The sequence below is a fragment of the Schistocerca nitens genome, chromosome 2, assembly GCF_023898315.1.
Source record: "Schistocerca nitens isolate TAMUIC-IGC-003100 chromosome 2, iqSchNite1.1, whole genome shotgun sequence".
NCBI lineage: Eukaryota > Metazoa > Arthropoda > Insecta > Orthoptera > Acrididae > Schistocerca > Schistocerca nitens.
Genome location: NC_064615.1, coordinates 1,065,905,298 through 1,065,922,128, shown reverse-complemented (window position 1 = coordinate 1,065,922,128; position 16,831 = coordinate 1,065,905,298). Strand labels below are relative to the sequence as shown.

The 16,831-nt window shown below is 40.0% G+C and overlaps 1 protein-coding gene across 3 annotated transcripts in view; it reads left to right on the top strand.

Moving 5' to 3' along the window:
* Positions 1–16,831, top strand: part of LOC126237446 (platelet-activating factor acetylhydrolase-like) — a 92,916-nt gene that overhangs the window by 45,426 nt on the left and 30,659 nt on the right. For all 3 annotated transcript variants that reach the window (XM_049947573.1, XM_049947574.1, XM_049947575.1), the window contains one exon: positions 10,222–10,336. In XM_049947573.1, coding sequence (XP_049803530.1) covers positions 10,222–10,336 — 115 coding nt within the window. The remainder of the gene's footprint in view (positions 1–10,221; positions 10,337–16,831) is intronic.

The following is a 16,831-nucleotide window of genomic DNA, read 5'->3' as shown; positions in this document are numbered from 1 at the left end:
CAGTCCCCACCTCCTTTTGTAACATTTTGTGGTCAGTTCTGTGTTATGTGAGGTATCTAGATACTTTTTAAATCTATTTTTAAAGAGCGCTTATAGCATCACAGCAGACCTCATTTATCCGCAACAACACACAGGTATTTCACAGTCCTACAAATCTTTTTCATGAGACAGTTGTATTCAGTATAATCATATTGTTCTGCTTGCGTTGTTATCAAAGCAGAACCGCAAACAATTCAATATTATGAAGAATCGTGAAAAATACGGCGTACAGTGGGTAGACGCACAAACTTGAAGCTGATGATTGTAACTCAGATTTTGAGCTTCTGCTCTTCAGAGGGCTACATTTTCACCTTTTTTCAAATTATGACTCTACAGACTTACGATACACAGATCTGTAATCTGGGAATTCTGTATTATTCAAGTTCCTTCATTGATGATGGCATACAGCTGCATTTCATGGGCTTTTCAGAAAAGTTTAGACTTTATATTTGTTGATATTACACATTCTTATTGTAGCAGCACAGATGAACAATATTTTCCAAATTTAAACGCTATGCTGTTCAAATTCCATACCAGAAGTGTATGTTCCTTTTCTTTTTACCAGGTGTTCCAAGTCTTTCATTTACTAGCTCTTTCTCCATTTGCTTCCTGTATTTAATGTTTATTTCCAAAGCATAATTCCAATCAACAGATGTTACTTTCCTAAAGGGCTCCATAATGCACCCTTATATTGGAGCTTCCAGTATCTGGAATCATGTATGTTTGCCTGAATCCTGCTGTAGGAATGGCCAGTTGTCCACTCATAGGGTGAACGTGCAAGGCCAGTTGGCCAATCCCCACACTGACCCTCTAGCTCGAACAACACGTACATGTTACAACCTGCCACTCACTTTGCTGTGAGGACGGTTGCCCCACATCAGGTATGCCAGAAGGTGCCTTGGCAGCAAAGACAGTAGGTGAAATAAGTGACACTGGAGGCGACCCATGCAACGTGCCAGTTTCTTCACCAGTGCTACATGCCGATGTAGCAGGTGACTGCCTGTAGCCAGCAGCATCTTCAGATGCTCCTCCTGCTTGTGCACACTACATGCACACTCCCTATCCATCCTACTATTAAAATTTGAATGAGAAAACGGATCTGCACTTTCAAACTTTCAAGCACACATGCAAGTTACTAGACAACAATGAACCTGTCACTGACAGTCATTCTTTGTGTGTTGGCAGATGCAAAGGATCTACTCTCGTGGCAGTTTGCGAAAGGAGGCTGGCACCTGACAAGGAAATGCAAATGTGGGAGGTTACTTAAGAATTAAAACAGAATATTAAAAGCACCCCTATTGTCTTTTATGTATGGATTTGCACTACCAGATTTTTTAGGATCACAAACATGTGCTACTAGACTGAGACTGTTGACGAAACCACTGTATGCTAGCTGACATAATAAAAATTCTTTTCTTCTTGTCACAGCACTTCACTAAGTCACAACATATGTAACTTGTACCTATTCATGTATCTTTTTAAGTTCCCTTACCTACCACTGTCTGACTCATGTAACACTAGATTTGTTTTTCCTTCTGATGACATATCCCTGAAAAATCCCCAGACAGAAATCTGAAGGAGAAACTATTTTACTTCCAGAATACAGGGTGATTTTAATTAAAGTTTCAGTTTCAAAACACAGTAAAAGAACAACTACCGCTCAGAATGATGTTAAATTTGAATGGAATATTATCGAAGAAGGAGGAAACATTATGGAAACAAAACAAATTTAACAAAAATTTTACCACTAGATGGCACTGTGAATGGCAGAATATGCAAAATTAAGGGTTTGAGTTATGTTGCTGTTTCTCATTCACATCTGAGATGCTTGGCATGACTATCTCAATGTAGGTGTGTGTGTTGCTAGTTAATCTCTGTTACAAGAACAGTGACAATAAGCTCTTTGGAAGTTCTGGACACACAAAGGTATTAAAAAAAGCATTGGACAGTGTCTGCCAAGTGTCTGGAGAAGAAGATTACAAAATATGAAAAAGACAGGTTTTTTTGGAGTGCAATGTGGCAGAGGAAGGAAAACAATTGATCTGACATCAGTAGAAGATGGAGGCCACAGCATTGCAAGAGGGGTGGAGCAGTGGAGTGCAAACATGCAATACACATGGAATTGCCCAAGCTTTGGACATGACTGTCAGCATGGTGCCTAAAATTCTACAAAATATACTGCATTGTCATCCATACAAAATTACTCATGTTCAGGAGTTGCTCCATGCTGATCTGTCAGTAAGACAGGTAAGATAAATGTTTGCCTCAGAATTTTTTGCTCACATTGAGGTGGACAATGAATGGCCATGGAACATTCTGTGGATAGATGAAGCCTGTTTCCACATTCAAGGACATGTCAAAACATGGATTTTCAGAATATGGGCAATGGAAAATCCACTCGCACATCAACCAGTACCGCTTCATTCTGCAAAGATAACTGTGTGTTGCAACCTGATAGCAACATTTATGGTAGGGCCATATTTTTTTTGAGGAGATGGGTCTTGTGGGTTGTATTACCTGTACCATCACTGGTAAACACTATTAGTGTCTTTTGCATGCAAACATAATTTGAACCATTCAGTAGTGTGCATGTGCTCACACATCAATAAATATCACTTCATTCTGCAAACATAACTCTGTGGTGTGACTTGATAGCAACATTTATTGTAGGGCCACCCGTTTTTTTTTTTTTTTTTTTTTTTTTTTTTTTTTTTTTTTTTTTTTTTTTTTTTTTTTTTTTTTGTGAGAGAGAGAGATGGGTCCTGCAGGTCCTATTGCCTGTACCATTACTGGTAAACACTGTAAATGTCTTTTGCACACCAACATCATTTGAACCATTCAGTACTGTGGATGTGTGGGTTGGATCATTTATATGCAAGACTGCACTCCTGCACACATTGCACAACCAGTGAAGAAGCTGCTGCAGAAGCATTTTGGAAATGCTAGTATTAGCAGTTGTCATTTCCCTAAAGTCTAGCTGTTCAGGTCACCTGATTTTAATCCATGTGACTTCTGGTGGTGGGGTTATCTGAAAGATGCTGTGTGCAGTGGTCCAATTATGAACATAGCTAAAATAAAGACATGCATTGCATAGTGCTTTCTGAACATGACTCCCGAGACACCCTGTTCTGTTGTGGAACATGCTGTTCCTCAGTTTCAACCTGTGGCAGAAAACAATGGAGAGCATATTGAACATGTCTTGTGCCAGTCTCATGACAGGTAGAAACAGATGTCTTTTTGCTTTTTATGCAGTTTTGGCCCCAGAACAATTAAAAACCAATATCATTTTGCTCTTGCGTGGTTGTTGGAATCAGGACGATTAAAAACCAATTTCTCCCATCCAGTGTGGTACAACCTGGTCATCGTGGATGGGCTTACCAAACTAACAGTGCCACAACTGTTGAATGCCAAGCTTGTGTGGTGATGCCTGGTCTTTTGAGCAGCTGCAGGGGTGGCTACCAGATGTCATGGAGGCCCACGAAGTTTGGCATTTGTTTATTATGGATTCCAGTTGGGAGCAGCTGATCCATCATTCCAGTCAGATGTTTCTGTGACCTGTTGGACCCTTGGCACTGCTGTCTCCAAGCCAACCAGGTAAAAGGGTCAATCACAGCTTTGTTCCAGAGGCAGACTCCCAATTGTGACAGCATGCCACCCTATGCCGCTCTTTGTCATCCTCCACTGTGGAATAGAGCATGACCAGGGATAGTTCCCATGACTGCCAGTGTGAAGCCCATGGAATTTGAATGGGTCCCCTCCTTCCTCCACTCCCCAGTGAATGTAACCTTACTCCCACCACTGCCAGTAGACCAACCATTACCCCCAGTGTCTGCAATGTTCTACCCCTCCCACACAAGAAGCTCCACTAATGTTGCCTCCTTTGGTGGTCAATCTGCTGCCAGGATGTCTTGAATTCGCAGGTTTTATGCCAGAAGTTGCTGCACAAACCTGGCTATTTTCAGGTTCAAATGGCTCTGAGCACTATAGGACTTAACATCTGAGGTCATCAGTCCCCTAGAACTTAGAACTACTTAAACCTAACTAACCTAAGGACATTACACACATCCATGCCTGAGGCAGGATTCAAACCTGTGACCATAACGGTCGCGCGGTTCCAGACTGAAGCGCCTAGAACCGCTCGGCCACACTGGCCGGCACCATTTTCAGGTTATGTGGCCTTTTCAAGGGGTATTCCCAACAGTGAATATCGAGTTGTTGAAGGTGAGCTGGCTTGGGTATTGCAGCCGAAAAGGGCATGCACAAGGTGTTTCATGGGTAGAGCCACTGACCCATGTGCTTACCTGTCAGCAGCAGTGGGCCTGGTCCACCAGTTCTTACATGGACATCAACTATCTCGGACCTGGTCTTTGCCTTGCACTGTGCTCTGTTTTCCATGTGCTTAGTTACACAGTTGTTTACTAGTGATGTTGTGCTTGCTCTGAGCTCATCTCTATGTGGTGTTTGGATTCTCTGCTCTCCTTTAAATTGACTCGCATATCAAGTTTCGTTCCCTCTTCCCAGATTCAGCTCCCCTGGCTTGTAGACAAGCCACTATCAGCAAGAATACTAATATTTTGTGCTGACAGCGATGATATCATGGCATTGTCATGCCTATGGAGATACAAAAACCTGCTTAACATTTGAGCTCCCAGGGACAAGTAGTCTCATCCTCTGTGCTTGTTTGGATCTTTCAGGAAGATCAATCCCACTAGTTCAGCATTTGGCAATACCTCAATTCTGTTTTTAACATGTAGGGGGATAGCTGTGTAATCAGTAGCCTTTTTTACCTCCATAACCTTGCCATTCACTGTCAGGTGAGTGTCAACTGGCCAGGACAAGTGAATCGGAAGCTGCTAAGAAATCAGAGATTCAGGTGAAACTATAGGCTCCAGGGGTGCAACAGCATTCATCTCAAGTACCCCAATGCCACTGCAGCCCAGCACAACAGCCTGAAGCATGTTGACCATGACTAACACACCTTACAGCTACTCACAGGCAGTAAACAATTCCCCCTGCATCCATACACAACAGGCACTGTTCCTATCCATCTTTAACCAGTTTTTGGCTAAACTATACCTACTATAACACTAACCCAAGGAGTTGTTCCTGCAATATAAGTTCTGCTTTTTTGTTTTAATTCACTTCTTCACAAATGCATGTGAGACAAAAAATAAACTAAATCCTGTGTATGTACAGAAACTGATGCTGTCTAAACTACATTACAGAATTTCATTACTTCTAATATAGTTGATTTAATAGCCTAGTTTTACCCAGTAAATGTGACAGAAAAATTGTATGTAATAAAGCCAACCTTGGGTGGGAATTTAGAATTTTCTTAACTTTGGCTGTTCAACTGAAACAATTACCTGGAACTAATGTAACCAGAAACTGAGTTCTGTGGCATAACAGATATTAGCTAGGGAATGTAGGCTGAATTCACACAGTTTCACGTCCTTGTCATTGACTGACTGCCATTTATTGCTGCAGCTCTGCAACAGTGCATTTCCAGCCCATGGTTACCTGGTAAATTTCACTCTATTTTAAATTGCCTATCTTCCTCTGCCTTATTTATTTGTTTATTTATTTATATCCCATAAATCCAATACTGTGAGGCATTTGCATGGATGTAGGACATGTCAGAATTATTACAAATAATACAAAAGGAATACATAAAAGTACCTCTTGCAAGAGGATATCTGGTATAAGACAAACTACACATTAATAGGTATAGAAAAAATTACATTAAAAATATGGTAGATCTTAATAGCTAAATGAAAGACACTGTAATGTTAACAGTGATTGTGAGTATCGTAATGCACAATAAAATCAATTACGGTTAACTCTACTGAAATATTCTTCTACTGAATAGAAGGAATTATCTAATAAATACTGTTTGAGCTGTTATTTAAATTTGGGAAGCTCATGGATAAGTCGAAACAAGGCCCCGGGAGTAGACAACATTCCATTAGAACTACTGATGGCCTTGGGAGAGCCAGTCATGACAAAACTCTACCATCTGGTGAGCAAGATGTGTGAGACAGGCGAAATACCCACAGACTTCAAGAAGAATATAATAATTCCAATCCCAAAGAAAGCAGGTGTTGACAGATGTGAAAATTACCAAACTATCAGTTTAATAAGTCACAGCAGCAAAATACTAACGCGAATTCTTTACAGACAAATGGAAAAACTGGTAGAAGCGGACCTCGGGGAAGATCAGTTTGGATTCCGTAGAAATGTTGGAACACGTGAGGCAATACTAACCTTACGACTTATCTTAGAAGAAAGATTAAGGAAAGGCAAACCTACGTTTCTAGCATTTGTAGACTTAGAGAAAGCTTCTGACAATGTTAACTGGAATACTCTCTTTCAAATTCTGAAGGTGGCAGCGGTAAAATACAGGGAGCGAAAGGCTATTTACAATTTGTACAGAAACCAGATGGCAGTTATAAGAGTCGAGGGGCATGAAAGGGAAGCAGTGGTTGGGAAAGGAGTGAGACAGGGTTGTAGCCTCTCCCCGATGTTATTCAATCTGTATATTGAGCAAGCAGTAAAGGAAACAAAAGAGAAATTCGGAGTAGGTATTAAAATTCATGGAGAAGAAGTAAAAACTTTGAGGTTTGCCGATGACATTGTAATTCTGTCAGAGACAGCAAAGGACTTGGAAGAGCAGTTGAACGGAATGGACAGTGTCTTGAAAGGAGGATATAAGATGAACATCAACAAAAGCAAAACGAGGATAATGAAATGTAGTCAAATTAAATCGGGTGATGCTGAGGGGATTAGATTAGGAAATGAGACACTTAAAGTAGTAAAGGAGTTTTGCTATTTAGGGAGTAAAATAACTGATGATGGTCGAAGTAGAGAGGATATAAAATGTAGACTGGCAATGGCAAGGAAATCGTTTCTGAAGAAGAGAAATTTGTTAACATCGAGTATAGATTTAAGTGTCTGGAAGTCATTTCTGAAAGTATTTGTATGGAGTGTAGCCATGTATGGAAGTGAAACATGGACGATAACCAGTTTGGACAAGAAGAGAATAGAAGCTTTCGAAATGTGGTGCTACAGAAGAATGCTGAAGATAAGGTGGGTAGATCATGTAACTAATGAGGAGGTATTGAATAGGATTGGGGAGAAGACAAGTTTGTGGCACAACTTGACTAAAAGAAGGGATCGGTTGGTAGGACATGTTTTGAGGCATCAAGGGATCACAAATTTAGCATTGGAGGGCAGCGTGGAGGGTAAAAATCGTAGAGGGAGACCAAGAGATCAATACACTAAGCAGATTCAGAAGGATGTAGGTTGCAGTAGGTACTGGGAGATGAAGAAGCTTGCACAGGATAGAGTAGCATGGAGAGCTGCATCAAACCAGTCTCAGGACTGAAGACCACAACAACAACATGGATAAGTAATTTCAGTGATGGTGGGAGAGCATTGAACACCTTGCTGCTCATGTAATGGACTCCTTTTTGAACAATAGTAAGGTTTTTTGATTCATAATGGAGGTCATCTTCCTCCTGGTATTGTGAGTATGGTATGAATCATTGGTTTTGTATGATTGTCCATTTTTACCAATGAAACATAACAGGGAGTAGATATATTGGCATACAGTTGTCGGTATACCTAATTTTCGGAAAAGGTTGCTACAAGAATGTCTAGGCTGGACTCCGCTCATTATCCTAATAACTCTCTTTTGGGCAATTAATATTTTTTGGATAGTGGCTGATTACCCCAGAAAACTATGCCATACAGCAATAATTCATGGAAATAACTAAAATATTCAGTTTTTGTTGTGTCTCGGTCACATACAGTGGAAATAATATGAATAGCGAATGTTGCTGAGCTGAGTTTTTTTGTGGAGGTGCAAAATATGTTCAGACCATTTTAGACTGTTGTCAATGTGTACACCCAGAAACTTGTTTGACTCAACTTGTAGTAACTCACTACCATTCAATATAATACTTAATTGATCCTCAACTTTTTTCCTTACTTGGAAATGCATAAACTGGGTCTTATTAACATTTAGTGATAACCCATTATTTACAAACCAATTACGTATTTCACTAAAGACAATATTGGCCGTTTCCTCAAGATTGAAGGTGGGAGTTTTGTTGATGAGGATGGAGGTGTCATCAGCAAAATGAGTAAATTGAGTTTTAAAGCTAGTATGCAAGGGAAGGTCATTGATAAAGATGAGGAAGAGAAGAGCCCTAAGGAACACCACAGCCAATAGAGCCCCAGATAGATGACACAGAGTATCCCTCGGAGTCATTCAACATGACCTTCTGCTTTCTTCTAGCTAGGTAGGATTTAATCCATGAGCCAACTGAGCCACTTATACCATAATATTCAGCGTTTGCTAAGAGGATTTCATGATCAACACTATCAAACGCCTTAGAAAGGTCACAGAAGATACCAACAGGAGATAATTTATTATTAAAAGACTCTAAGATTTGATGGGTGAAGGAAAAAATAGCTTGTTCTGTTGATACGCCCTGTTGAAATCCGAACTGGCTACTGTTTGATACCTTATAATGCATGAGGTGTTCAATAAGTCTTTTCTGAACCAATTTATCAAGAATTTTATAAAAGGTTGTTAAAAGGGAGATAGCCCGATAGTTGGTAACGTCGACTTTAACACCTTTTTTAAAGAGAGGTTTGACAATGGCATACTTTAGTCTCTCAGGAACAATCCTGTGCTGGATGGATTCATTGAATATGTGGCACAGTATTTTGCTTATTCGCTTATAACACTCCTTCAGTAATCTTGAAGAGATACTACCTATGCCAACAGAATTCTTGCTCTTCATCTCTCTAATTATATTCTCAATTTCATATACTGTGACAGGAGACACTTTATCTGCTTGTTTTTTTATTAATAGCTTTTTGAAGGGATAACGTGGCTTCATTAACAGAACATGTTTTTCCAGTTTGTACTCCTGATGCCAGAAAGTGGTTATCAGGGTTTTTTCTCCTACCTATGAAAAAAACCCTGATTCAGAACTGGTTGATTCGAATACCACAGTGATTTACTAGGCCATGTTGTATTGGAGGTGGTGTGCCTTTGAAGTGACTTACTCAACCATTTATGGTGGGACTTTCAGCTTAATCATGGTGCAACTAGGCATTTTTTTACATAAACAATTCATTGCCAGTGGGGAGAGAAGTGATAGGTGAAATCTTGGGATCGACTGAAGATTTAATCCCAGACCTTTAAATTTTTTGTCTGACACTTAGCCTTTGATGCACACTAATTATTACATAGAAGAACCAAAATGAATTACAACCTTTGAAAGTGTCAATAACTTATTTGATAACAAATGCCAGATATTAGCTGTTGCTCTTTACATTTTTCCACAAGTAGACAATCTGCCATTCTTGATTGTTTTACTCATTTTGTAACTATATGTTTCTACACACATTTCAGTCTAAGAAGTTCCTGTTTTTCATCTTCCGCATTAAAAATCAGTAGTACCAATTACAAACTGTAACACATACCACATTTGAGATCAATTATCCCTATCTAGAATTCCATTACTTTTCCCAGTATGTTTCATTTTCCCATGTCTGAGCATAAATAACACATTCCTGATGAACTGCAGTAATCATAGTGGTAACAACAGGGGAAAAAGTAGAATCAGATGTAAATGACTGTAATATATCTGGTGGGTTACTTCTGATTAAGCTAATAAGACAATATAGGAGTCCATAATAAGCTAGTTCTTAGTAAGGTAAGGTATGTTATTACAGTTGTGCTACTTGAGAGAAATCACTGCTTCATGTTGCAAATCAAGTGTTATAAGCAATGAGAACAGGAAAAAATATGATGGGGTGCCAACAGAAGGTCCAGTAAGAGAGAAAGCAGGAAAGGTTGAATGGAACAGCATCTTAGATAATTGTAAGAAAGTAATATTTAATATGACTTCTTAATAATTTAAGAAGTAAAAGTAACAATTCATTTAACTATATAGCTATGAAAAAGGATTTGCCTTTTGATGACTGAACACCTCCATCATTCCAGAAAAATAGCTCCTTCACAAATGAGAATACTTGTGTGAGGCATCATGGGCAGCTGCTTGTTGCACTTCTATTTTAAAAAAAGTGAAATTCTGGTTTTGTTAAATGCATGGAAATTTCTAAAATGGATTACTCTAACAGTTCATTATTTTTCATGTTTTACAGGATCATTCCAGCAAGTGGTTCTCTTGGATGCCAAGTAATGAGTATCTTGATGGATTTGCCTATGTTATGGGACTGTGGAGGTTTCTCTTCCGGCTCGTGTATTACCTGCTGGCAGGTTAGTAGCAGACAGTGATTTATTTTTATTATCACTATTAGTTTAACGGAAAACTTTTAAGTTATCACATACTTATTCTCCCCCAACTTCTTCCTCTTGTTTCCTCATTCTCTCAGTTGATTTCAGTATCCTCCATAGTTGGCATACAAGTTATATGTAAATACAAAGAGTGTGTAAGACAATGGAAAGACACTGTCCAGTCACATTAATGTGAGCACCTGTCAAAAGTCTGAATAACCACCTTTTGCAGCATGGACTGCTGTGAGACATGCAGGAAGAGAGTCGGTGAGGTTCTCGAAGGTACTAACAGGGATGTAGAGCCACGCCAACTCCAGTGACGCTGCCTGCTGCACTATGTATCTTGGTAGAGCACCCATGAACTGATTGAGATGGTCTCACAGATTCTTGATGAGGGTTTAAATCTGGGGACTTTTGGAATAAACTCATCCTGATGCTTTTCAAACCATGCACTTACACTGCAATCTGTGTGACATGTTGCAATGTCCTGCTGAAAGATGCTATCAATCCTGAGGAAAGACAAACATATGTAGGGGGGATATGGTCTCAAAGGATAGATGCATACATGTGGCCATTTTGGCTTCCAGAATTATGAGATCACCCAGGGGATGACGCAGAAACATTCCTAGATGGAAATGCTCCCTCCTCCGGCGTGGACCCTACCGACAATTGTTGTAGGGTATTTGCTTTCAGACATTATACACTGTACATGCCAGTGACCACCTGTCCCATGAAGTGTAAACCATGATTCATCTGAAAAGGCCACCTGTCACCGTGCAGCAGATATCCAGTAGTGGTTTTAGTGTGCAAATTCCAGACTTTCCCACTGATGTACTGCAATAAGCATGGGTGCATGAACCAGACACCTGCTGCAGAGGCTCCTTATGCAGTTAAATTTGCTGAATGGCTGTTGAGGAGACAGTGTTGGTAGACCCTTGGTTCATGTGGGTAGTCAGTTGCTTAACACTTACACATCTATTTGGCCACACACATCTCTGCAGCCTCATTCACCCCTGTCATCTATGCCTCATAGTTTTTGGACGTCGCATAAATCTCTCTGTTTCCACATTACGTCAATGGGGGCTACTCTGGGAAGAAGGTAGAGCTGGCAGAGGCTGCAAGTAAGATGGGGTTGGAAGTTTTAGCTGTTAGTGACATTCGGGTAAGGGGTGAGAAAGAAGAGGAAGTGGGAGAATACAAGGTCTACCTGTCAGGAGTCAAAGCAGGAATAGCACAATGGGGTTAGGGCTTTTCATCAGGAAAGAAATGGAACCCAGCATAGTTGCAATAAGGTATGTAAACGAACGACTGATGTAGGTAGATTTGATGGTATCTAGCAAGAAAATTAGGATTGTGTCAGTATATTCGCATTGTGAAGGGACAGATCAAGATAAGATGGATAGTTTTTATGATGCACTCAGTGATATAGTTGTTAGAGTAAAGGACAAGGACAGTGTTCTGCTCATGGGTGATTTTAATGCCAGGATTGGAAATCGAACAGAAGGGTATGAAAAGGTTATGGGTAAATTTGGAGAGGATATGGAGGCCAACAGGAATGGGAAACAACTCTTGGATTTCTGTGCCAGTATGGGCTTAGTAATCACAAACTCCTTTTTCAAACATAAGAACATTCACCGGTATACTTGGGAAGGCAGGGGAACCAGATCTGTCATTGACTATATAATAACAGATCAGGAATTCAGGAAGGCTGTGAGCGACACACGTGTATTCAGGGGATTCTTTGATGACACTGATCACTATTTAATCTGCAGTGAAATTGGTATTGTGAGGCTGAAAGTGCAGGAGGTCAGGTCCATGTGTAGGAGCTTAAGAGTAGAGAAACTTCAGGATAAGGAAATCAGACACAAGCACATAACAGTGATCTCAGAAAGGTACCAGTTAGTTGAATGTAGTCAATTGCAGTCACTGGAAAAGGAATGGACAAGGTACAGGGACACAGTACTAGAAGTGGCCAAAGAATGTCTTGGAACAGTAGTGTGTAAAGGTAGGATGAAGCAAACAGCTTGGTGGAATGACACAGTCAAGGCAGCCTGTAAAAGGAAAAAGAAGGCATATCAAAAATGGCTACATACTAGAACTCAGGTAGACAGAGAAAGTTATGTTGAAGAAAGAAACAAAGCCAAACAGATAATTACAGCATCCAAGAAGAAATCTTGGGAAGACTTTGGAAACAGGTTGGAGACCTTGGGTCAAGCTGCTGGAAAACCATTCTGGAGTGTAATTAGCAGTCTTTGAAAGGGAGGTAAGAAGGAAATGACAAGTATTTTGGACAGGTCAGGAAAACTGCTGGTGAATCCTGTTGATGCCTTGGGCAGATTTCGATGTACAATGGGACAGGAATGATGATGGAAATGGGATCACATTTGAGGAAGTGGAGAAAATGGTCAATAGATTGCAGTGCAATAAAGCGGCTGGGGTGGATGAAATTAAGTCGGAACTCATCAAACACAGTGGAATGTCAGGTCTTAAATGGCTACACAGGATAATTGAAATGGCGTGGGAGTCGGGACAGGTTCCATCAGACTGGACGAAAGCAGTAATCACACCAATCTTTAAACATGGAAACAGAAAAGATTGTAACAACTACAGAGGTATCTCTTTGATCAGCATTGTGGGTAAAATCTTCTCAGGTATTGTTGAAAGGAAAGTGCGAGTATTAGTTGAGGACAAATTGGATGAAAATCAGTGTGGGTTTTGGCCTCTTAGAGGTTGTCAGGACCAGATCTTTAGCTTACGGCAAATAATGGAGAAGTGTTACGAGTGGAACAGGGGATTGTATCTATGTTTTATAGATCTAGAAACGGCATATGACCAGGTTCCTAGGAGGAATTTATTGTCTGTTCTACGTGATTATGGAATAGGAGGCAAACTTTTGCAAGCAATTAAAGGTCTTTACATAGATAGTCAGGCAGCAGTTAGAGTTGACGGTAAATTGAGTCCATGGTTCAGAGTAGTTTCAGGGGTAAGACAAGGCTGCAACCTGTCTCCACTGTTGTTCATATTATTTATGGATCATATGTTGAAAACAATAGACTGGCTGGGTGAGATTAAGATAGGTGAACACAAAATAAGCAGTCTCGCATATGCGGATGACTTACTTGTGATGGCAGATTCTATTGAAAGTTTGCAAAGTAATATTTCAGAGCTAGATCAGAAATGTAAGGACTATGGTATGAAGATTAGCATCTCTAAAACAAAAGTAATGTCAGTGGGAAAGAGATATAAACGGATTGAGTGCCAAATAGGAGGAACAAAGTTAGAACAGGTGGACGATTAGCATATCTAAAACAAAAGTAATGTCAGTGGGAAAGAGATATAAACGGATTGAGTGCCAAATAGGAGGAACAAAGTTAGAACAGGTGGATGGTTTCAAGTACTTAGAATGCATATTCTCACAGGATGGCAACATAGTGAAAGAACTGGAAGCGAGGTGTAGCAAAGCTAATGCAGTGAGCGCTTAGCTACGATCTACTCATTTCTGCAAGAAGGAAGTCAGTACCAAGACTAAGTTATCTGTGTACCGTTCAATCTTTCGACCAACTCTGTTGTATGGGAGCGAAAGCTGGGTGGATTCAGGTTACCTTATCAATAAGGTTGAGGTTACGGATATGAAAGTAGCTAGGATGATTGCAGGTACTAGTAGATGGGAACAGTGGCAGGAGGGTGTGCACAATGAGGAAATCAAAGAAAAACTGGGAATGAACTCTATAGATGTAGCAGTCAGGGCGAACAGGCTTAGATGGTGGGGTCATGTTACACGCATGGGAGAAGTAAGGTTACCCAAGAGACTCATGGGTTCAGCAGTAGAGGGTAGGAGGAGTCGGGGTAGACCGAGGAGAAGGTACCTGGATTCGGTTAAGAATGATTTGGAAGTAATAGGCTTAACATCAGAAGAGGCACCAATGTTAGCATTGAATAGGGGTTCATGGAAGTATTTTATAAGGGGGAATATGCTCCAGACTGAACGCTGAAAGGCATAATCAGTCTTAAATGATGATGATGATGATGATGATGATGTCAATGATTGCACTGTTTTCCATGTCCCCCCGACACATTTTATGTACTCTCCACTGCTAGTGCTGCCATCTACCATCTGTGATTGGTTATTACATGTTGATGTCAAACTAAGGCAGTGGTTACATTAATGTAACTGGACTGTGTATCATGCCACTGGAAAGTTTCTCATAGCTGGTACCATGTGTAGTGATTCTCTTTAAGTGTCTTTCACTGCCACAGTATTATTAGATATTTCACTTTTTTTTTTTCTGTATACAGTATATCAACATTTCATTTGCAGCAGATTACAAGCGGTTCATGCAATATGATAAAGCTAACCAGAGGTTGTCTTGCATGCCATTAGCTGAAAAATCAGTTTCAGAAACTGAAACCTTAGTCAATCTATGAAAACCTACACTTTGTTCTCATTCTTATCTTTTAATGTCTGAAGAACTGTACATGTGAGATTTTCTGACACATGAAATGATGTTATACATAAAATTATACATCAATGGACAGCATGTGAAAAATGTAGAATATGTAAATAAAAATAGTATTACATATCACACATAAAGTAATAATGTTTTTTAATATTTTTCAAACTGTCGTTCATGATGTACTTCAAAAGTTTACCTATGGGGACAGTTGTAATGTTTTGTGTATATAGCCCTTTTTTCATGAAAGAGGGAGTATAAAAAATATGTATATTTGTGCCCTTTCCTACCACAGACTTGTGAACCTACATCTGTAGCTTTAAAATTTGAAACATATTAGGTGTGTTAGGAAACAGTACGTAGAGCAAATAAGAAGAGGAGACTGATAACCACTCCCCAGGTACCTGAGTGAGTAAGTAGGCACATAAACAACACTGAAAATGTTGCTGAGTCTCCCATCACTGTTGTCTTTTGAAGCCAATTAATGCAGAAAACACACACACACACACAGATATGCATGCAGAATATCCTGTCAGTGTTTCAAATATTTTCCAATGATGAATCCCAGTATTCACTTTAAGTGATTTGTGTAGCCCTTTGAAAACTTAAAATCTGGATGTCTGGACAGGAATTTGAACTACTGTTCTCCTGAATATAAGTTCAGTGTCTGTGCCACCTCACTCAGTCAATGAAATGGAAAAGTGGATTGGAAATGGATGAAGATAGATATTATAAATGAGTGGGAAGACCACAGGGACAAAGTTTGAGTGTAGATTAATGGGGTGGAATGGGAAGCACTGCAACAGTGGGAGTGTTGGGTGTGGGGCGGAAGCTAGTACAGACTGTAAAGACGAATGTCACATCTATGTTACTGAGAGAAGCCAGTATTTGGGGCAGCAGAACAGGGCATTGGAGGGGGGAAGGGGGGGGGGGGGAGTTCTGCTCTGGATGGTAATTTTGCTCTTCGTTCATTCATTCTGGGTTACAGTTTGGCAATGGCAGTATGTTTGTGTAGACAGATGGTTCGTAACCAGTGCTGTTTAAAGGGATGTGCAGAATATATAAAATTTGTTGTAGCTCCAAGTTTCAGCTGAATATGCCATCTATAGGAGTTTTTATTTCTCTGGGGAAAAACCTAAAAGGTTTTCTGTTCATGATTAACCATCTTTGCTGACAGCACTTCATATTGCATGCTGGAGAAACATTTTATGCATTGCGCACACTAAATTGATGTCTTTTTTCTTTCATTGTATGTTGAATCATCCTGTACACCAATTTAAGAGTTTATCCTTTTTATGCAAATATCAATGAGAACAGGGACACAAACCCAGTCAATTTTAGCACAAATATAAGACTTAGATACTTGTGTCTAAAAGGCTAGGATAAGATGAAATTTTAATCGAAACCTGGTCAATCATTAACTACTACTACTACTACTACTACTACTACTACTACGTGATCAGGCCCAGTGGACCGCACGCATCTACAAGTTTCCTCCTCCACTGTATTCTGTCCATTGCTGCTATCCGCCATTCGTCCACATCTATTGACATTTGTTTTAAATCTTCATGGAGTCCATCCCTCCAACGCCCTGTTCTGCTGCCCCAAATACTGGCTTCTCTCAGTAACATAGATGTGACATTCATCTTTACAGTCTGTACTAGCTTCCGCCCCACACCCAACACTCCCACTGTCGCAGTGCTTCCCATTCCACCCCATTAATCTACACTCAAACTTTGTCCCTGTGGTCTTCCCACTCGTTTATAATATCTATCTTCATCCATTTCCAATCCACTTTTCCATTTCATTAACTAACAGAGTAAAAGGATATCTGCAATAATCCAAGGCTCACAGCAGCAAAAAGAACTAAATGTGGAGAGAAATTGAATATTGCACTGTCAGTGGCTCAACAGAACTGAAACAACTCTAAGAAAAAAAAGGTTTACTGATGGTATTCATACCTAGATAAAGTGAAGCAGTTCAAGGGTAGATTGTGCACAGTTTACAATTTTTTGAGATACTGGAA